The sequence below is a fragment of the Thermobia domestica genome, chromosome 16, assembly GCF_964235325.1.
Source record: "Thermobia domestica chromosome 16, izTheDome1.hap1.1, whole genome shotgun sequence".
In the NCBI taxonomy this organism is placed as follows: domain Eukaryota; kingdom Metazoa; phylum Arthropoda; class Insecta; order Zygentoma; family Lepismatidae; genus Thermobia; species Thermobia domestica.
The window spans coordinates 130,648,095-130,672,342 of NC_137469.1; the positions used below are offsets into that span (position 1 = coordinate 130,648,095).

Here is a 24,248-nt window from a genome sequence, read left to right on the forward strand (position 1 = left end):
GTTTTTATCATTTCACCTTGACGTTAGAACTTTTGGAAGGGGAGGGGAAGGGGAGGTATTTAAATAATTAAAACCTAACTCTTGAACTACCGGACCGATCTTGATAAAATTTTCAACCTAGATGAAGTTCGAACCTGAGATGGTTTTTGTCATATTACTTTGACGGTGTAACTTAAGGGAGGGAGAGGGGAACAGACATTTAAAAAAGATCGAAAAGAGCCGATATCAGTGTCGAATTCATAGTTTTCTGGGTTGCTGAGATGAACAATAGCACTTCCAAGGCCATGCCCTGCAACATGAAGAGGGAAGGGGGATATATGAAAATAAATGAAAATGACCGATATCAAAAAGCGCTTTAGTAATTGAGTTGATTTTAACGTCCCGTTCAGCAGCGAGGCTGTATGAGACGTGGACTTACTGATTAACGTGGAATCCGAACCTCATAAGCTCCCTACGGGAATCGAACCTGGGTCTCCCACGCCAAAGGCGCGTACGCTAACCGTTTAGTCACGAAGGAGCTCCGCTTTACTAATAATAAAAAGTGACTGACTAACGGAACATATTACTATGTTTTCTTAATTTAACACAGCGAAGCGGGTAATTGAAGCTAGTCAATAAATAAATTTACTACACTGTTGTATTCTCATTTCTCTGAGTATTTGACGAATAGTAATGATTGATCAATAACGCCTAAAACTGCATTGATAATCTCAAATAATTTCATCTGCATATGGGATCAATCTCGTTAACAAAACGGTTGAGATGATGTTATAGGATATTGATAAAAAAAATGGTGCTTCGAAAATTATTCAATTAGTTTTATCTCCTTTCTTGTGAATTGAGACAATGGTTGATTCTTTTATATTTTGTAGCAATTACTCCTTCCAGATGAGGAAAATGAGTTTATGTATATCGTTCCCTAATTTCCCCCACGTGACGGAGGAAAATAGCCAAGGTACTCCACGTGACGGAGGAAAATAGCCAAGGTACTGATGCCCCCATTAAACCACAAGTAATCAATCAAAATTCTTTTCACCCACTTCAGATTAACTAGTGAGAATTTCGTCTATGCCCGATATATACGATTCTGCTGTACGCATTTCATTTTTTCTAGGAATATTATTTTTTGACTGTGCATGTTTCAAGCTGTCAAAGAAATCTTTCCATCCATTAAAATACTCCTCTTGACCATGATAATTGTTTCACATGATTTCTTTAATATATAAGTGAGGTTGAAGCCTTTCTTACATTATGCAAAAAAAAAACAAACCTACATTCATATTTCTCATTTTTAAATTATTGTTGGTTAGACCATCATTGCATCAAGGTCCATAATTCTTCAATGTTTCCTGCAGAGTACTTTTGATTTGCTGTTATCTTCCACCTTAGCTTGAAAAAAATTACGTTTCCTTGTTCTAAATGTTTTGAGTTTTCTATCAGATGTCAATGAGATTTTGTGCAATTCTATCGTTCGGATTTTGTGCTTTACACAGTTTGGCCCATTTTCTCTTCTCTGCTAATTTAGTGCATTCTTGGTAGAAACAAAAATTGATGCGGGAGTGTTTCCTTTGCTGAAATTTTACTGTTACTCCTAATTTTAACCAAGGCATACTCAACGCAAGTGCATTCTGAACCTTCTAAAACCGAGAATCTATTCAACATTTCAATTTGGCGTTCCCCTTTTTGCCTCACTCACCTCTAATTTAATTAAATTAAACATCTTCATTATCAGAAGGTGGTTATTTACATTTTTCAGCGATAATTTCTCTCTTGTAATCCTGGTAGTAGGTAATAATCATTATCATAGTCATCTCTTTTAAACAACAGAGTACCAATTGTGGTAAAATAATTTCTTGTATCTACAAAAACGCAATCAATTTGATTATGTGCTTTTCCATCTGGTGAGGTTCAAGCATCAGTATGAATATCGCAATGTAGGAATTTTGTGCTATCAGTAAGGATTTCGGGTGTTACAAATTTCATGAGTTCAACGCCGTTGTTGTTGCTTTTGGAAAGCAGGCTTTAGTTCCCCATAACCGGTTTGAAAATATCCTCTTATTTTATTTTCGCATCAAAATACTGTAATAGAATTTTCACATGGTATCGTGGGAATTGGTCAAATACACGGTACACTTTCCCGTAAAATATGTCTTTTAATCATTATTCCTATATTCTGATGAGGCCTGTATATTTAGACCAGTGGCGTAGGGAAGGGGGGGCAGAGGGGCCGGCCCCCCCCAAAGAGGTCCGACAATGTACTTTGGTACTTTGATGTTTGTAATTTTTTATGTATTTTTATGTTTATATATTTTTTTGTTTCTAATTTTTCTATATGTACCTATAACAGCACTTGCCCCCCCCCCCAAACACACATCCTGGCTACGCTACTGATTTAGACCAATCGTTAAGATAGACTGGAGGGAGTAATAAAATTAATTAGAGAGGAAATATGAATGACAAAAAATTAAAGAAAAAATGGAAGAAAAGCTACAGAAAAAACGAAACACTAGATCCACTGTTGTCATTCTTTAGGAGAAAACAATTTGCTCGCACCTTAAAAGCGACGTAAACAATGCATGGAAAAATAAAACCAATGCATCACTGAAAAACCTCTTGCACGACAAAACCCGGTAGTTTTTTTTTAAAACAAAGAATTAAACCGAAAACGGAAAGAGTTTATGATGTAAACTTGTTATGGTAATGATTCTTTGCTTGAAAAAATAAATATTAAAATGTATAGAGACAGAAGATTACATCTTGATCGTTGAGAACGCAATAACAGAAGATTTACAAAAAATAAATCTAACGATACGTAGTCTGCAAAATTAATTTAAACAGTGGGAAGAAATTAAAAAGAAACCCGATGGCAATTATAATATTCCGTCCAATCTTCCATCTAAGAGTACGTGAAAAATATTGCTAGTCCATCAAAAATAAGGGGTCAAACAAGATAAAATTCAACTTATGTTCAGTTTGCATTTATACATAGAAAATCATTATCTACTATGACCTACATAAATAAAAATTATTCGATTTTGATAAGAAAACAACATAGTTTACATATTCTTTATGGTATTCCAATCAGTTCTGCTGGTTGTTGTTGAACTTGGTGAGCGATTACCAGGTAAAAAGGGTAAATTCTTCGAAACTTTGAATTTTTGCTATTTAAATAATATAAGAAAATAATTTTATTCAATAACGTTTGCTAAAATGATTTTTTATGCAATACGGCATGTGTTTTCTTTGAGGATTTCCGATCATTCTCAGTGCATGATGTAAAAAAGATCAAGAGCAAGGAGTTGAAATTTCCTTCAGCTACCAATATTTTGAAAATAATTCGACGTTTGTGCAACATGGTGCATACACTTCTTTAAGGCTTTTCAGATTGAGATTAAAATCAGTCAAGAATGGAGTTGAGTTTAATTTTTTCGAGTTTTTTTACGTCTTGTTCCCTTATGCAAGACCAAGGTTATGAGGTATTATATCCATTATTAGCAATGGATCCGAACAACAACCGGGATTTGAGTTTGGTACAGACCCTCGTGAAAGATAACTCCACACTTGAAGTCATTCCCACCATACTATATCTCCTCCAAGAGACAGGACTATCTCTGGCACTAACCAGGCTGTAACGTAGTCTTTCTGTAACTACGTCTAGTTCAGTTACCCACTGATGTAATAGTGATATGCAAGAATTGGAGTCTTGGTAGTGTCAGGGTTCAGGCGATGATCGGGCATCGTACTATATGTAAAATATTGTAATATATCCAGAAGTATGGTGAGCAGACAGTCTGTGTCGCTGGAATAGCAAGTGACAAGGGTCAGCGCAGCACAGATGATAACGGTGAAAATGAATTAAAAGTTACTTAAAATTGTGATTGTGAATATAGTCGCCTCTTGCAAATAAGGAGTTCAATTTATTTGCAATTAGGATAAACCAGATTTACAAAAATAGTCAATCAAAAATAAAAGATGAAAATGTGGGCGTGTATTCACTTAAGAAAGTTTGGATAGGTTTTTTAAAAATAAAACTTTCAGAGTCTAAAAAATACATTTTCAGATGGCAGTTCGTTAAATTGTACCTCTCTGAAATAGTTCTTAGAATTACATAGCTGTTAGTTGAAAAAATCATTAGAGTGAGGAAAGATATTTACGTAACTGGGGTTGTTGACTTTCTTGTAGATTAAAAGTTGCCAAAACTTAACTTTACTAATTAAGACTAAGACCCACAAATTGAATGGTAGAATTCGTGAATGTCTTGGTCTTTGAAGCTGTCTCTCATCGAAAGCTTCAATCACAATGTCAGTCAAATGAAACTGTCTAGATTGGGGTTTTACAGTTTAATTTATAAGAAATCTTGATTTCATGATCTGGTGTTTTCATAAGGAAATAGAAAATAGTCAAAGAGAATCGTATGATAAGGTTGTACCAAAGACATTCTCAAAGGGATGGGTCACAAAGTTAATTGCCGAAGAACTAACAACGTTTGATTATTGTTGCATTTGAATTTTATGAATTAGGGGTATAGATACATAACCGGAGAATTACAGTTTAAGAATGTTCTGTCATCTCTTTAAGAATAATTTTATTTTCTCCGGCTTTTGATATACCATAATAAAAAGCATCTTTAGGCTAAAATACGTCTACTAATATCTCATATTTGACAATTGCAGAAATTGCAGATATATTACCGACTGGAGTATCTAACCGAAGGGACTAATATTCCTAAGTTGGAAATCAACGTGACAGAATTTCATATATTCCTATATACTGTTAAATATTCTGAATATTTATCTTTCTAAATATTCATATTTATTTTATTGTTTTACAACCAACAACATATAGTTTATTTTCTAATTCCGATAGGGAATAACATTCTCTTGATGCGATATACATGAGACGTTGAAGTTTGAAGTGTTCTGCTGGAAAACTTCAATTTTGGAGTTATACCACTTGGCATCTAAGCGTTCCCAATACCTAGGCTATGAAAGTCAAAGTATTAAGGAAGACGAACCGTACCTTTCATGTACAAACTTTTGCTTATCTATCATTCTTGTTGAATTTATAATTACTTGTAAGAAACAGCATTCGTTACCTTACTTGCATCATGTTTGCTTTCTCCTATATACTGTTAATATCCCGCACAAGGCTCTGTTTACTAATAGCCAATACGTGCTTATTTTATAAACATCAATCATGTCCGTTCTACCACGAATTACTACAGTGGCAGACGACACGGACAGCAGTAATACCACTGGTCATATGACAAGAAAGGACCACCAGCCTCACCGCCACACTCGAGCAGTAATAAAACAAGAAATATGTCTTAGGTAGCTCGGAGCTCCAGGCCTTCTAACCTGCCCACTTAGCTTGTTCGGAACTCTGTGGGACTCTTAACCTCAGCCACTCAACTTGCGTGGAGCTTTGTGGCTTTCAACCCCTCTTCCCTCTGCTTGCGTGGAGCATTTGGGATTCTAAATCCACTCCACCTAGCTTGCTGGACCTATGCGGAGATCCTTCCCTTCATTGCTCGGGCCTTGGAATACCTCTCTTTACCTAGTATTAGTGAACTATTTAGAGTCATTTTGTATTATACCAATTATACTAAGGAATTCTTTTGTAATAAAAGTTGGTAGTGGAAGAAACGTTCCCGCGTATAACTTAACTCTACCTATGCTCTACTTATACCTGCATATCCTGAACTTTACAATATAAATTCGAAGGTAGAATCTATCTTTGTTGAATGTTATTTTTAAGGAGTGGACTTCGCATAGGAGAGAACTATTTGACAACCATTCTCATCGAGTTGTCGTGAATAGATTCTGCTGAGGAATTCATATTTCAATCTTCCTAAGAAATATTTCTTCATAAAGAGTGAGGGAAGGGATTCAATCATATCCAACATGTTATTTTCTTCCAATATGTTATGTATGTTGGATTACACGTCACAAAAGGTGCATTTCGCCAGCCCCCCCCCCCACCTTGGAGTTTCGAAAAACAACCTATGCCAATCGTTTGTGCTACGTTTGTGTCGGAATGTACCGTAAACATTTTCGTTTGTACCACTTCCGGTACGAAGTTATAAGGGTTTTAAAGTGTGGGGCTGGAGAAGCGGCAGCCTCCAAACTTGGAATTTCGAAACAAAAACTATGGCATTCGTTTTTGCTACGTTTGTGCCGGAATGTACTGCAAAAATTTTCGTTTGTACCACTTCCGGTACGAAGTTATAAGGGTTTTGAAGTGGGGGGCTAGGGAAACGGCAGCCTCCGACCTAGGAATTTCAAAACAAAACCTATGCCAATCGTTTGTGCTACGTTTGTGCTGGAATGTACCGCAAACATTTTCGTTTGTACCACTTCCGGTACGAGGTTATAAGGGTTTTGAAGTGGAGGGGCTGCAGAAACGGAAGCCTGCAACCTTAGAATTTCGAAACAAAAACTATGCTAATCGTTTGTGCTACGTTTGTGCCGGAATGTACCGCAAAAATTTTCGGTTGTACCACTCCCGGTACGAAATTGTAAGGGTTTTGAAGTGGCGGGCTGGGGAAACGGCAGCCCCCCCACCTAGGAATTTCAAAGCAAAATTTATGTCAATCGTTTGTGCTAGGTTTGTGCCTGAATGCACCGCAAAATATTTCGTTTGTACCACTTAGGGTACGAAGTTATAAGTTTCAAAGTGAGGGGCTGGAGAAACGGAAGCCTCCAACCTTGGAATTTCGAAACAAAAGCTATGCCAATTGTTTGTGCTACGTTTGTGCCGGAATGTACCGCAAAAATTTACGTTTGTACATCTTCCGGTACGAAGTTATAAGAGTTTTAAAGTGGGGGCTGGAGAAACGGCTGCCTCCAAACTTGGAATTTCGAAACAAAACCTATGCCAATCCTTTGTGCTACGTTTGTGCCGGAATGTACCGCAAAAATTTTCGCTTGTACCACTTCCGGTACGAAGTTATAAGGGTTTTAAAGTGGGGGGTCTGGAGAAACGGCAGCCTACAAACTTGGAATTTCGAAACAAAAACTATGGCAATCGTTTGTGCTACGTTTGTGCCGGAATGTACCGCAAAAATTTTCGTTTGTACCACTTCCGGTACGAAGTTATAAGGGTTTTAAAGTGGGGGGGCTGGAGAAGCGGCAGCCTCCAAACTTGGAATTTTGAAACAAAACCTATGACAATCGTTTGTGCTACGTTTGTGCCGGAATGTACCGCAAAAATTTACGTTTGTACCACTTCCGGTACGAAGTTATAAGGGTTTTGAAATGGGGGCTGGAGAAACGGCAGCCTCCAAACTTGGAATTTCGAAACAAAACCTATGGCAATCGTTTGTGCTACGTTTGTGCCTGAATGTACCGTAAACATTTTCGTTTGTACCACTTCCGGTACGAAGTTATGACGGTTTTAAAGTCGGCGGGCTGGAGAAACGGCAGCCTCCAAACTTGGAATTTCGAAACAAAAACTATGGCAATCGTTTGTGCTACGTTTGTGCCGGAATGTACAGCAAAAATTTTCGTTTGTACCACTTCCGGTACGAAGTTAAAGGGGTTTTAAAGTGGGGGCTGGAGAAGCGGCAGCCTCCAAACTTGGAATTTCGAAACAAAACCTATGGTAATCGTTTGTGCTACGTTTGTGCCGGAATGTACCGCAAAAATTTTTGTTTGTACCACTTCCGGTACGCAGTTATAAGGGTTTTGAAGTGGCGGGCTGGGGAAACGGCAGCCCCCACCTAGGAATTTCAAAACAAAACCTATGCCAATCGTTTGTGCTACGTTTGTGCCGGAATGTACCGCAAAAATTTTCGTTTGTACCACTTCCGGTACGAAGTTATAAGGGTTTTGAAGTGGAGGGGCTGCAGAAACAGAAGCCTGCAACCTTGGAATTTCGAAACAAAAACTATGCTAATTGGTTGTGCTACGTTTGTGCCGGAATGTACCGCAAAAATTTTCGTTTGTACCACTTCCGGTACGAAGTTATAAGGGTTTTGAAATGGGGGCTGGAGAAACGGCAGCCTCCAAACTTGGAATTTCGAAACAAAACCTATGCCAATCGATTGTGCTACGTTTGTGCCGGAATGTACCGTAAACATTTTCGTTTGTACCACTTCCGGTACGAAGTTATGACGGTTTTAAAGTCGGCGGGCTGGAGAAACGGCAGCCTCCAAACTTGGAATTTCGAAACAAAACCTATGGCAATCGTTTGTGCTACGTTTGTGCCGGAATGTACCGCAAAAATTTTCGTTTGTACCACTTCCGGTACGAAGTTATAAGGGTTTTGAAGTGGAGGGGCTGCAGAAACAGAAGCCTGCAACCTTGAAATTTCGAAACAAAAACTATGCTAATTGTTTGTGCTACGTTTGTGCCGGAATGTACTGCAAAAATTTTCGGTTGTACCACTTCCGGTATGAAGTTATAAGGTTTTAAAATGGGGGGCTTGAGAAGCGGCAGCCTCCAAACTTCGAATTTCGAAACAAAACCTATGGCAATCGTTTGTGCTACGTTTGTGCCGGAATGTACCGTAAACATTTACGTTTGTACCACTTCCGGTACGAAGTTATAAGGGTTTTAAAGTAAGGGGCTGGAGAAACGGCTGCCTCCAAACTTGGAATTTCGAAACAAAACCTATGAAAAAAATATAGTGCTACGTTTGTGCCGGAATGTACCGTAAACATTTTCGTTTGTACCACTTCCGGTACGAAGTTATAAGGGTTTTAAAGTGGGGGGCTGGAGAAACGGCTGCCTCCAAACTTGGAATTTCGAAACAAAACCTATGCCAATCGTGTGTGCTACGTTTGTGCCGGAAGGTACTGCAAACATTTTCGTTTGTACCACTTCCGGTACGTAGTTATAAGGGTTTTAATGTGGGGCGGGGGCTGGAGAAACAGCAGCCTCCAACCTTGGAATTTCGAAACAAAACCTATGCCAATCGTATGTGCTACGTTTGTGTCGGAATATACCGCAAGAATTTTCGTTTGTTCCACTTCCGGTACGAAGTTATATGAGTTTTCAAGAGGGACTGTGGTAACGGCAGCCCCGCACCCAGTAATTTCGAAATGAAACCTATGCCTACTCTTTGCACTACTTTTGAACAGGAACGTTTCGCTAAACTCTTTTCTGTACCACTTCCGGTACAAAGATACCAGAGTTTCAAGCTACGGGGCTGCCGTTTTGATGCCCCCTCGGAATTTAGAAACGAGACCTATGCAAATCGTTTAACAACATTTGTGTCGGAATGTATGGCAAACATTTTTGTATGTATCATTTCCAGTACAAAAGTATAACAGTTTTAACTAAGGGGCTGCCGTTTCCAGAACCCCCCATCTTGGAATTTCGAGATAAGACTATGTCAATCGTTTGTGGTACGTTTTTACCGGAATGTACCGCAAAAAAAATTACGTGCCTGAAGTTGGCCCCCCACCTCTCCCAAATCACACCAAACGTTGCACATCGTTAATGCATCGTTAGTGCAAGTTAGTGCATTTAGAACTAACGTTAGTGCTATCAGCGTTTACGAGATATTGAAGATTTTGGTTTGGGACCTACTTCATATGAAGTTAGCCCCCCACGCATCTTTATGCAGACAGATTTTCACTAAACTTAGCGCATCGTTAGTGCATCGTTAGTGCACTTAAACACACTAAGCACTACCGTGAGTGCTACCATATTTTGGGATTATTCAAGATTTTCGGTGGGGAGGCCAACTTCAGAAATATCAAATTCTATACAAATAGAGGTAGAAACATGGGGTTGACGGTAATTGTTAGTGCATTGTCACTGCACTTAAACGCAATAAGCACTAACATTAGTGCTACCATATTTTGGGATTTATTCAAGATCTTTGGTGGGGGGCCAACTTCAAAAATATCAAATTTTATACAAATAGAGGTAGAAACATGGAGTTAACGGCAATCGTTAGAGCGTGATTAGTGCACTTAAATGCACTAAGCACTAATGTTAGTGTTACCACATTTTGAAATTTATTCAAAATTTTTGGTGGGGGGCAACTTCAGAAATATCAAATTCCATACAAAGTGTCAGTATTTTCAGGAATCAGTAACGAATGCACTAATTACTTTGTTAGTGCTTGAAGAGGGCGCAAATTCACGCTGACCACCAAAGATATTTTACTTGTAGCACCTACACTAATTAAGCACTAACGTTAGGGGTTGGTGCACGAAGAAGCACTAACGATGCACTAAGGATTGTACTGGAAATGATCATTAGTGCTTTTTAATTTGGCAGAAATTTGCCACAGTGAAAAACTCCCCTTAAATTTCTTATGTGAGTTTCCTGAGATGTAACTGGCCATAACTACACTAATAGTGAAGCACTAACGAAAACAGCTCTAATTTTTTCGTTATTGGTTGAAGTGGGGCGCCAAGTTTATGAAAGCTTCCAAAGGTTTTTTTTACTTGTAGGACCTATATTAATGAAGAACTAACGTTAGGTGTTAATGCACTAAGAAACACTAACGATTTCAGTAGAAGAGGTCATTAGTGCTTTTGATTTTGGCGGAAATTTGACGCAATGAAAAATTCCACATGAATCTCTTATGGGATTTTTGTGGCATATAATTGGTCATATCTACATCAATAGTTAAGCATTAACGGAACTATGAGTGTTTTGCAGAAGCGCTAACGATACATTAACGAATGGACTTATTTTTCGTTACTGCTTGAAGTGGGAACCAAGTTCACGCTGGCCCGCAAAGGTTTCTTACTTGTAGCACCTACACCAGCGTTTCCCAACCTTTTTCAACTTGCGGCACACTTCAGGGTAACTTGAATTCTCGCGGCACACATATTATTATTATTATTATTTGAAAATATAAAATACTGTAGTATTTTTTTTCTGATTACTGACATCCTTCTCACAGAGAAGAAAGCTAGACCACTGTTTTTCCCCGTGGTAAATCATTATGCTTATTTTTCATTTTAATTTAAAAATAGAAAACAATTACAATCAGATATAGGGCTCAAGTTGTTAAAAATACACTTTTTTTTCGAAAACTGTATCCAACCTTTCATTAAGAAGGAGGATCACTAAATAACGAACGAACAAACGAATCTCTTTTACTTTTAAAACACAAATATAGGTAATTCGTATGCATGTTTACTTTGACGGAAGGATTGAATAATATTTTAAAATTTCAAGTTACGAAATAGTCTGCAACAATAAAGAAGCAATAATGGTCATAACAATGATAACAAATACTTTTTTTCAAAATTAGAAATGTACAGAAAAATGTTGTACAGAAAAGTAACACAGTATGAAACTTTAAATTTTAGATTCATAGTAGTAATTTGAAATACAAATATACCTTTTTCTGTATGTCTTGCAATTTGATTGCTATAGAATTAATAATTTTGTTCCGATTTCCTCGCGGCACACCAGCGACCCATTCGCGGCACACCACTGTGCCGCGGCACGCCGGTTGGGAAACGCTGACCTACACTAATGAAGCACGAAACTTAGGTGTTGGTGCACTAGGAAACACTAATATTACAAGGAAAGAAAACTTTCGAATTTATCGTGAACTTAGCCCCCACTATAAGCACTAACAAAAAAATTAGTTTTATACGTTAGTGCATTGTTAGTACTTCTAGAAGATACAAGTAGTTTCGTTAGTGTTTCACCATTAGTGTAGAAATGGCCAATTATAAGTCTCAAAACTCCCATAAGAAACACATGGGGAATTATTCATTGTATCAAATTCCCATCTCATTCAAAAGCACTAATTACCTCTGTTAGTGCAATTGTTAGTGCATCGTAATTGCTTCTTAGAGCACAAACACCTAACGTTAGTGCTTCATTAGTGTAGGTGTTACAAGTAAAAAAACCTATGGAGAAGTCAGCGTGAATTTCGCACCGACACTTTAAGCACTAACGGAAAAAATAGTCCAATTCGTTAGTGCTTCTATAAAGCACTAACAATTTCGTTAGTGCTTCACTATTAGTGTAGTTATGGCCAATTACATATCACGAGACTCACAAGAAATTTAGGCAAATTTTTCATTGAATCAAATTTCCGCCAAATTCAAAATCACTAATGATCTCTTCTAGAGCGATCGTTAGTGCATTGTTAGTGCTTCTTAGCGCATCTACACCTAAGGTTAGTGCTTCATTAGTAAATGTGCTACAATTAAAATACCTTTTGAGGCGAGAGTGAACTTAGCGCCCCCACTTCAAGCACTAACTAAAACTTAGTGCCATTCGTTAGTGCATTGGTAGTGCTTCTGGAAAACACTAACAATTTAGTTAGAACTTCAATATTAGTTTACTTATGGCCAATTACATGTAACGAAACACATAATAAATTTATGGGAAATTTTTCATTGCGTCAAATTTCCGTCAAATTCAAGAGTACTAATGATCTATTCTAGTGCAATCGTTAGTGCATCGTTAGTGCTTCTAGAAAACACTAACAGTTTCGTTTGTCCTTCAATATTAGTGCAGTTATGGACAATTACATGTCACTAAAATGTCCCAATAAGACATTTATTGGGAATTTTTAATTGCATCAAATTTCCGCCATATTCAAAAGCACTAATGATATCTTCTAGTGCAATTGTTAGTGGTTCTTAGTGCACCAACCCCTAACGTTAGTACTTCATTAGTGTAGGTGCTACAGGTACAATATCTTTGGAGGGCACGGTGAACTTGCGTCAACTTCAAGCACTAACAAAAAATTAATGCCATTCATTAGTGTATCGTTAGTGCTTCTAGAAAGCACTAAATGTTTGTATGAAATTTGATATTTCTTAAGTTGGTCCCACCAGAAATCTTGAATAAATCCCAAAATATGGTAATGCAAACCTTAATGCTTAGTGCATTTAAGTGCACTAACGATGCAATAACGATTGTCTTAAACTGCATGTTTCTACCTCTATTTGTATAGAATTTGATATTTGTGAAGTTGGCCCCCATCTAAAATCTTGAATAAATCCCAAAATATTGTAGCACTAACGTCAGTGTTTAGTATTTTAAGTGCACTAACGATGCACTAACGATTGCCGTTAACTCTATGTTCCTATCTCTATTTGTATAGAATTTGAAATTACTGAAGTTGCCCATCCCACCGAAAATCTTGAATGAATTCCAAAATATGGTAGCACCAACGATAGTGCTTAGTACGTTTAAGTGCACTAACGATGCACTAACGTTTGCCATTAACCCCATGTTTCTATCCCTATTTGTATAGAATTTGATATTTCTGATGTTGCCCACCCCACCAAATTTTTTGAATAAATCTCAAAATATAGTAGCGCTAACGTTAGTGCTTAGTGCGTTTAAGTGCACTAATGATTGCTGTTAACACTATGTTTCTACCTTTATTTGTATACAATTTGATATTTCTGAAGTTGGCCCCCCACCAAAAATCTTGAATAAATCCCAAAATATGATAGCACTAACGTTAGTGCTTAGTGCTTATAAGTGCACTAACGATTCCCGTTAACTCAATGTTTCTATCTCTATTTGTATTGAATTTGATGTTTCTGAAGTTTGCCCCCCACTTTAAAACTATTATAACTTCGTACCGCAAGTGGTACAAACGAAACTTTTTGAGGAAAATTCCGGCACAAACGTAGCACAAACGATTGGCATAGGTTTTGTTTCGAAATTCCAAGGTAGGGGGTTGCCGTTTCCCCAGCCCCCACATTAAAACTCCCAAAACTTCGTACCGGAAGTGGTACAAACGAAAATGTTTGCGGTACATTCCGGCACAAACGTAGCACAAACAATTGGCATAGGTTTTGTTTCGAAATTCCACGGTAGGAGTTTCCGTTTCTCCAGCCACCCACTTTAAAACCCTTATAACTTCGTACCGAAAGTGGTACAAACGAAAATTTTTGCGGTACATTCCGGCACTAACGATTGGCATAGGTTTTGTTTTGAAATTTTTAGGTGGAGGGCTGCCGTTTCCCCAGCCCCCACATTTAAACCCTTGTAACTTCGTACCGGAAGTGGTACAAACGAAAAGTTTTGCGGTACACTCCGGCACAAACGTAGCACAAACGATTGCCATAGGTTTTGTTTCGAAATTCTAACTTTGGAGGCTGCCGTTTCTCCAGCCCCCCCACTTTAAAACCCTTATAACTTCGTACCGGAAGTGGTCCAAACGAAAATTTTTGCGGTACATTCCGGCACAAACGTAGCACAAACGATTGGCATAGGTTTTGTTTCGAAATTTCTAGGTGCGGGGGCTGCCGTTTCCCCAGCCCGCCACTTCAAAACCCTTACAATTTCGTACCGGAAGTGGTACAAACGAAAATGTTTACGGTACATTCCGGCACAAACGTAGCACAAACGATTGCAATAGGTTTTGTTTTGAAATTCCTAGGTGGGGGCTGCCGTTTCCCCAGCCCGCCACTTCAAAACCCTTATAACTGCGTACCGGAAGTGGTACAAACAAAAATTTTGCGGTACATTCCGGCACAAACGTAGCAAAAACGATTACCATAGGTTTTGTTTCGAAATTCCAAGTTTAGAGGCTGCCGCTTCTCCAGCCCCCCACTTTAAAACCCTTATAACTTCGTACCGGAAGTGGTAAAAACGAAAATTTTTGCGGTACATTGTGGCACAAACGTAGCACAAACGATTGCCATAGTTTTTGTTTCGAAACTCCAAGTTTGGAGGCTGCCGTTTCTCCAGCCCGCCGACTTTAAACCCATCATAACTTCGTACCGGAAGTGGTACAAACGAAAATGTTTACGGTACATTCCGGCACAAACGCAGCACAAACGATTGCCATAGGTTTTGTTTCGAAATGCCAAGTTTGGAGGCTGCCGTTTCCCCAGCCCCCATTTCAAAACCCTTATAACTTCGTACCGGAAGTGGTACAAACGTAAATTTTTGCGGTACATTCCGGCACAAACGTAGCACAAACGATTGTCATAGGTTTTGTTTCAAAATTCCAAGTTTGGAGGCTGCCGCTTCTCCAGCCCCCCACTTTAAAACCCTTATAACTTCGTACCGGAAGTGGTACAAACGAAAATTTTTGCGGTACATTCCGGCAGAAACGTAGCACAAAGGATTGGCATACCTTTTGTTTCGAAATTCCAAGTTTTGAGGCTTCCGTTTCTCCAGCCCCCCACTTTGAAACCCTTATAACTTCGTACCGGAAGTGGTACAAACGAAAATTTTTGCAGTACATTCCGGCACGAACGTAGCACAAACGATTAGCATAGTTTTTGTTTCGAAATTCCAAGGTTGCAGGCTTCCGTTTCTGCAGAATCTCCATTTCAAAACCCTTATAACTTCGTACCGGAAGTGGTACAGACAAATTTTTTTGCGGTACATTCCGGCACAAAGGTAGCACAAACGAATGCCATAGTTTTTGTTTCGAAATTCCAAGTTTGTAGGCTGCCGTTTCTCCAGCCCCCCCCCCCACTTTGAAACCCTTATAACTTCGTACCGGAAGTGGTACAAACGTAAATTTTTGCGGTACATTCCGGCACGAACGTAGCACAAACGATTGCCATAGGTTTTGTTTCGAAATTCCAAGTTTGGAGGCTGCCGTTTCTCCAGCCCCCCCACTTGAAAACTCTTATAACTTCGTACCGGAAGTGGTACAAACGAAAATGTTTACGGTACATTCCGGCACAAACGTAGCACAAACGATTGTCATAGGTTTTGTTTCGAAATTCCAAGTTTGGAGGCTGCCGTTTCTCCAGCCCCCCACTTTGAAACCCTTATAACTTCGTACCGGAAGTGGTACAAACGAAAATGTTTACGGTACATTCCGGCAAAAACGTAGCACAAACGATTGCCATAGATTTTGTTTCGAAATTCCAAGTTTAGAGGCTGCCGTTTCTCCAGCCCCCCACTTTAAAACCCTTATAACTTCGTACCGGAAGTGGTACAAACGAAAATTTTTGCGGTACATTCCGGCACAAACGTAGCACAAAGGATTGGCATATCTTTTGTTTCGAAATTCCAAGTTTTGAGGCTTCCGTTTCTCCAGCCCCCCACTTTGAAACCCTTACAACTTCGTACCGGAAGTGGTACAAACGAAAATTTTTGCGGTACATTCCGGCACGAACGTAGCACAAACGATTGCCATAGGTTTTGTTTCGAAATTCCAAGTTTGGAGGCTGCCGTTTCTCCAGCCCCCCCACTTGAAAACTCTTATAACTTCGTACCGGAAGTGGTACAAACGAAAATTTTTGCGGTACATTCCGGCACAAACGTAGCACAAACGATTGCCATAGGTTTTGTTTTGATATTCCTAGGTGGGGGGCTGCCGTTTCCCCAGCCCCCCACTTTAAAACCCTTATAACTTCGTACCGGAAGTGGTACAACCGAAAATTTTTGCGGTACATTCCGGCACAAACGTAGCACAAACGATTGCCATAGGTTTCGTTTCGAAATTCGAAGGTGGAGGGGCTGCCGTTTCCCCAGCCCCCCCACTTTAAAACTATTATAACTTCGTACCGGAAGTGGTACAAACGAAAATTTTTGCGGTACATTCTGGCACAAACGTAGCACAAACGATTGGCATAGGTTTTGTTTCGAAACTCCAAGGTGGGGGGGCTGGCGAAATGCACCTGTCACAAAGTATACGCAAAGAAAATCAAGCAACGTTAGGTACTTTATAAAGGAAAAATATTTTGTTGTTAAATGTGAAAACTTGCAACATGAGGTAGACATGTTGTTGGCGACATGTTTTACCCCATTATTGTTGATGGATTGTAATCCTAAAACACAGGATTATTTTTCAAGGTTCATGTAATAAATACGCTAAGTTTCCTTAAAATCTTATAGGTTTCACAAGTGCTATCGCTGAACAGACATATAAGCACACAACTATTGATTAAGTCAAAAAGTAGAATCTCACTACATTCGCTCCAGTAACTCAGCTAGACAACAAGAATAATATCCTAGACATGCTACACATCCACAAAATGTTAAATAACCTACCATATTTTGCTTGCAACTAAAGATGTAAAGACGTTGCTGATACGTACCAAATTGTCTGCTAACTTAACTTCCAAACGAGTTAACACTTGGCGGTAGTGTTTAATCAAATCATAAAATTTTACTGTGTCTATTTTTACTACTTCAAGATTTTCTTTGGCTATAACAGACACAGACGTCCTAGATTCTTTACACATTCCTAAGTTACCATACATGCTGAAAAGGAAACCCGTATATATGTCAGAAACATAAACACAAACCCAATAAATATTTAGACATTACATAAGTTAGCATGATTTTGCACGAAGCAATGAAATATTAATACAAACAGTATTGTATGTCATTGATACACAACTTCAGTAATTAAGAATATGAACAAAAACACCAGAGGTGCAAAAAGTGCAGCCAAGTTCTTCAGCCTCAAAAAGTGTTGAGATGAGGATGGATGAGCCAAGTTCCTTGGCCACTGCATCTGAAAGGGACCTGGAACTTGGCGCGAGGTGTCTAACATATTCGAATACATTAAGATGTCTGTTCCTAGTTTCACGGCCGGGACATTTCAGTCCTAAGGCTAGTGGTGACCTCCAAATCCACCACGCTCACAAGCACCATTCCTAATGTTTGTTAACATCATTTACTTTGACACTTCGTGGAGGAATATAAGTTTTCCTTATCTGGGTTTCGAACCACCAATCTTACTGCAGTATTCTGTATATGTGCTTTAGCTCATTAGCAAAGTTGATATTCCTAAGATTGATGGTGGTCCCAAACCCACCATGCCCACCACCACTATCGCTAAGGTTCCTTAACATCATTTTCCTTGACACCTCGCGCCAAGTTCCAGGTCCCTTTCAGATGCAGTGGCCAAGGAACTTGGCTCATCCATCCTCATCTCAACACTTTTTGAGGCTGAAGAATTTGGCTGCACTTTTTGCACCTCTGGTGTTTTTGTTCATATTTCACTTCTTTTTGTAGTTTACCATGTCAATATCGTATATTGGAATTCTCAATTGTGGCATATTGCTGGATTTAAATTTAAAATTGTACATTTTTAAATTAGTCATAATGTGTCACATACAACATTAGTTCCCAAGGGCTCTCCCACCGGGAATCGAACCCAAGACCAGTACAAGAAAGGCGCACATGCTAGCCACTAGAACAGCGGGGAGGATTTATTCTCACATATATTTGTCAGAGCGTTATGTCCAAACGAGATTCCAATTCATTTACCCGAACTACAAAATCACGATCGCTAACATCTCATTTTTCATTGCCTAAATACGAATAGTATCAACAGGGCCCAAAACCCTTGATGCTGAATCCTCGCTGCTACATCACTAGACATAGCTGGTGTTTCAATATACCTAGTTGTTCTCTACGTTTTCACATTGCGAAATTACGGAGTTCATTACATGACGCGCATGTTGCGCAGTTTCACACTGCCTCGGGTTTTTCTTCCAATGATATACACCTTTCAAATAGCTTGTAAACTTAATAATATTTGCTACCAACATATCCTAACTGTATATAAAGCTACATGAACTGGCATAAATTAAAGGGGATCTTCCGGTTGACGTGGAAAGTTGAAATGGTGAAGGGGGATGAAGAATTTTCCCATGTTATTTAAATGGGTCTTTTTTTTTTTTTTTTTTTTTTTTTACATATAATCTCATGTTTTAGGAACTTGGAATTGGAATAAAAAATTGAAATTCGGTATGCTTGTACGTTTTCATTAGTATTATCTAAGTAAATCAGTAAAAATAAACAATTTCAACTTTAGAGTGGTTTTCTGGGGAACTGTAAAATCTTTCCCATGGTACGTATTTATATGGGACACCTTTTACACTCCAAAATTATACGGCACTTCTTGTAGGACTACAATGACTAAATTTGACGTGATTGTAGTTTTTCGGAACTAACCGAAAGAAAAATTGCCAAAAGTGAATATTTTTAATTTTAAGGGAGTCTAAAGGAGAGATGAAGAAATTCCCCATGCTATTTAAATAGGCCTTTTTGTGACAAATAATCTCATATTTTAGGTACTTGAAATTGGAATACAAACTTGAAATTCGGTATGCTTCAACGTTTTCGTTAGTATTACCTAAGTAAGTCAGTAAACAGAAAATATCCAAATTTAGAGTGGTTTTATGGGGAACAGACAAACCTTTTCCATGTTATTTATATTGGACGTCTTCTAAACCCCGAAATGTTTAGGCACTTCCGCCAGGGTTAGAATGATGAAATTTGGCACGATTGTATCCTACCGGGACTAACAAACAGGAAAATTGCTAAAATTAAATATTTTTAATTTTTAAGGAGTCTAAAGGAAGATGAAGAAATCACCATGTTATTTAAATAGGCGTTTTCCTGGAATACAAAATCTTATCTTTTATATAGTTGAAATAGGAAAAGAAACTTGAAATTCGGGAATTGTAAGCTAAGAGGTGTGAGGAAGTAGGACGAGCAAAGGCGAGGGTGTGGGGGCGAACCCCCGAAGGGCAAATTCAGAAAATATGAAGAGCAAAAGGCACGAAATTCACTGTTGATGAAAAGTCTGATACGTAAGAGATTCTCACACTGTTCACAGATAGAGACACGAAGTATCAAGAACATTTTTACATAACAACTGTGGTAACTATAACTCTGGTACCAATATATTTACGAAATCGGTTACATTTTGTTGCTGGTCTAACATAAATTCGAACAATTGGATTTCTCATTTCTTCGAAAACTTCATTAATTTTAAACATTCTCACCTCTACATTATCTTACTTATCAAATTAATTTCAATATCTATTTAATAGGAATGACTGCAATAAAGGAAAAATATTCACCGAAAAAAGACAAAATATTGGCTTTCCTTGTCTGGGTTTCCAACCACGAAATTTACGGCAGTATGTACGTGTCTTAGCCCACGGTTTTAAAAGTTAACTGATTCACAGAACATGCCTCATTAACTTGCTTAACTACTTATTACTAGCTTTCACTTATTTTACTCACACACTGAGAAAAACTGTATGTGGCGTACGTAAAAACGTTTGCTACATGTCTAAATCCTGTAGTTGTTGGACTTAACGTACACTGAACGTATAACTGAAAAGTATATTTGAGCGTACCTTCCGTATAAGTGTTCCGAATAAACGTACTTTTTACACGAACGAAAAGACTGTGCGTAGGCGGTCAGGATCTCACATACAGATGGCCGTATGTAACTTATAGCTGACGTACGTAATGTACGGATGACTGTTAGATATCAGACATCCTGCAACGACATTGTGTAACATCTAAGCGGGAAAGAGGTATGGATAACGTATGTTAAGTATAGCCAATACACCAGCGAGGAGGGCACCAACTCGACCACTCAGACGATTGACAACATTATCACTATGCACATGATGTGTTCAATAACGGAATCATTCCCGATTTCTGATTGTACATAAGGACAGTTTTTTTTTTTTTTTTTGCTAATGAAAAAATTTCCGTAGCAAATTCCTCAAATTTCATTTTCAAGCCGTTATAGTGTACCTTTATGGAGAGTTTCGCATCTTTATCTCATTAAGAAGTACTAATGGCTATGGACAGTTTTTCGCCCATAAAAATTCCCATAGTACATTCCTTAAATTTGGAACCTTTATTTACACAGGTCATTACATAAGATAGGTACCATTATGCAGAGTTTCAAATCTCTATCTCACTTAGAAGCACCTAATCAATGATGAGTGAGTAAATGAACCTATCTCTGTTTGAGAAAGGCAAAATTTTTCACCCATAGAAAATTCCATAGCACATTCCTTAAATTTCGGATATTTTTCATATTCAAGCCATTATAAGCTACCTTCGTGTAGACATTCACTTCTTCATCTCATTGGGAAGCTACGGACAATTTTTCGTCTATAAAAAAAATCCCATAGCACATTCGTCACATTTCAGACTTTTTCCATACTCAGGTCATTATAAGATACCTTTTTGCAGAGTTTCACGACTTATCACATTGGAAATACAAAATCAATATGATGAGCGAGTGAGTGAACCGATTTCTGCTTGACTAAGAGACAGTTTTCACCCATAAAATTTTTACATAGCATTTCCTTAAATTTCGGACATTTTACATACTCAAATCATTATAAGGTACCTTTATGCAGAGATTCATCCTTCTATCTCATTCAGAAGTACCTAATTAATGCTATGAATGAGTCAATCATTGAGTAAATCGATTTCTGCTTGGATACGGACAGTTTTCACCCATAAAAATTTCCTTTAGTACATTACTTAAATTTCAAACCTTTTCCATACTCAAGTCATTATAAGGTACCAATATACAGACTTTTACGTCAATATTTCATAAACAAGTACTTAATCAATGGGGCGAGTGAATGAACGAACCGATATCTGCTTGGCTAAAAATAGTTTTTCACCCATAAAAAATTCCCATTACACATTCCTCACATTTACGACTTTTTTCACACTCAAGTCATTATAAGGGACCTCTATGCACAGCTTCACGTCATTATCATTGGAAACTAACAAATCAATGTGATGAGTGACTGAATGAACCGTGCTTTGCTAAGGACAGTTTTTCGCCCATGAAAAATTTCCAATAGCATATTCCTCACATTTCGGAATTTTTTTACACTTAAGCCATTATAAGGTACAGTACCTTTATGCAGAGTTTCACGTCTCTATCTCATTGGAAAGTACCTAATCAGTTTGATGAGTGAGAAGACGAACATATGTATGTTTGGCTAAGGACAGTTTCTCGCCCATAAAAAATCCCATAGCACATTAATCACATTTCGGACTTTTTCTGTACTCTAGTCATTATAGGATGCTTCTATGCAACGTTTCACGTCTATACCTCATTGGGAATTATCTAATCAATTTGATGATTGAGAGAATGAAACGATTTCTACTTGGCTAAGAACAGTTTTTCGCCAATAAAAAAATTCTTATAACACATGCCACACATTTCGGAATTTTTCTATGCTCAAGTCATTATAGGGTAACGCTATACAAAGTTTCACGTTTCTATCTCATTGGGAAGTATCTAATCAATTTGATGAGGGAGAGAATGAAGCGATTTGTGTTTGACTAAGGTCAGTTTTTCGCCCATAAATAACTCCCATAGCACATTCCTCACATTTCGGACTTTTTCCATATTCAAGTCATTATAATGTACCTTTATGCAGAGTTTCACGTCTCTATCCCATTGGGAAGTACCTAATTAACTTGATAAGTGAGTGAGTGAATCGATTTCTTGCTTGGCTAAGGACAGTTTTTTTTTTTTTACCTATAAAAACTTTCCCGTAGAACATTCCTCAAATTTCGGACTTTTTTCATACTCAAGTAATTATTAGGTACCTTTGTGCAGAGTTTCACGTCTCTGTCTCATTAAAAAGTACCTAATCAATTTATGAGTGAGTGAGTAAAACGATTTTTTTTTCATGGCTAAGGACAGTTTTATGCTCATAAAAGATTTCCCATAGCACATTTCTCATATTTCGGACTTTTTCCATACTCAAGTTATTGTAGGGTACCTTTATGCAAAATCTCAAGTTTCTATCTCATTGGGAAGCACCTAATCAATTTGATGAGTAAGTGAGTGAAACGATTTTCTTCCTGGCTAAGGACAGTTTTTTGGCTATAAAAATTTCCTATAGCACATTCCTCAGATTTCGGACCTTTTTCGTACTCAGGTAACTATAAGGTACCTTTATGCAGAGTTTCAAGTTTCTATCTCATTGGGAAGCACCTAATCAATTTGATGAGTTAGTGAGTGAAATGATTTTTTTCCTGGCTAAGGACAGTTTTTTGCCTATAAAAAATTTCCCATAGCACATTCCTCAGATTTCGGACTTTTTCCATACTCAGGTCGTTATAGGGTACTTTTATGCAAAGTTTCAGGTTTCTATCTCATTGAGAAGTACCTAATCAATTTGATGAGTGAGTGAGTGAAACGATTTTTTTCCTGGCTAAGGACAGTTTTTTGCCTATAAAAAATTTCCCATAGCACATTCCTCAGATTTCGGATTTTTTTCATACTTAGGTCGTTATAGGGTACCTTTATGCAAAGTTTCAGGTTTCTATCTCATTAGGAAGTACCTAATCAATTTGATGAGTCAGTGAGTGAAACGATTTTTTTCCTGGCTAAAAACAGTTTTTTGCCCATAAAAAAATTCCCATAGCACATTCCTCAGATTTTGGAATTTTTCCATACTCAGGTTGTTATAGGGTACTTTTATGAAAAGTTTCAGGTTTCTATCTCATTGAGAAGTACCTAATGATTTGATGAGTGAGTGAGTGAAACGATTTTTTTCCTGGCTAAGGACAGTTTTTTGCCTATAAAAACTTTCCCATAGCACATTCCTCAGATTTCGGATTTTTTCCATACTCATGGTGTTATAGGGTACCTTTATGCAAAGTTTCAGGTTTCTATCTCATTGGGAAGTACCTAATCAATTTGATGAGTGAATGAGTGAAACGATTGTTTTCCTGGCTAAGGACAGTTTTTTGCCTATAAAAAAATCCCATAGCGCATTCCTCAGATTTCGGACTTTTTCCATATTTAGGTCGTTATAGGGTACCTCTATGCAAAGTTTCAGGTTTCTATCTCATTGGGAAGTACCTAATCAATTTGATGAGTGAGTGAGTGAAACGATTTTTTTCCTGGCTAAGGACAGTTTTTTGCCTATAAAAACTTTCCCATAGCACATTCCTCAGATTTCGGATTTTTTCCATACTCATGGTGTTATAGGGTACCTTTATGCAAAGTTTCAGGTTTCTATCTCATTGGGAAGTACCTAATCAATTTGATGAGTGAATGAGTGAAACGATTTTTTTCCTGGCTAAGGACAGTTTTTTGCCCATAAAAAAGATCCCATAGGACATTCCTCAGATTTTGGACTTTTTCCATACTCATGGTGTTATAGGGTAAGTAGTAGTCCCCCGCGTTGGCCCGAATGACTCATCCTCACTCTCTTTTATGACCAGGGTGAAAGGTCAATGACCTGGCCCGGGGTCAATGACCTAGGGGTACCTAGGACCACCCCCTCTAAATTTTGGCAGGGGTACAATGGCCCACCCCCTAAATTTTGGCAGGGGTACATAGGACCACCCCCCTTAAATTTTGGAAATTGCCAAATCTAAAAATTTGGTATGGTAGGGTAGGACCATAGTATGTACCTCTATCCGTATTGGGGGTCTATGTCGTTCCCTTTCATGGGTAAAAAATTGCCAAAAATTCAAATTTCGGGGGTTTTTGACCTAATTTATCCCCTTTGATGAGGTATTATTACCCTATATGGTTATATGGGCGTATACAGGGGTTCATTACCTATCATAAGA

General features: G+C 38.1%; 1 protein-coding gene across 1 annotated transcript in view; it reads right to left on the bottom strand.

Annotated features, from left to right (window-relative positions):
- The window catches only part of LOC145673417 (uncharacterized), a 755,597-nt gene that overhangs the window by 132,350 nt on the left and 598,999 nt on the right, over positions 1 to 24,248 (bottom strand). The window contains exon 26 of the mRNA XM_081743106.1: positions 16,958 to 17,123. Coding sequence (XP_081599232.1) covers positions 16,958 to 17,123 — 166 coding nt within the window. The remainder of the gene's footprint in view (positions 1 to 16,957; positions 17,124 to 24,248) is intronic.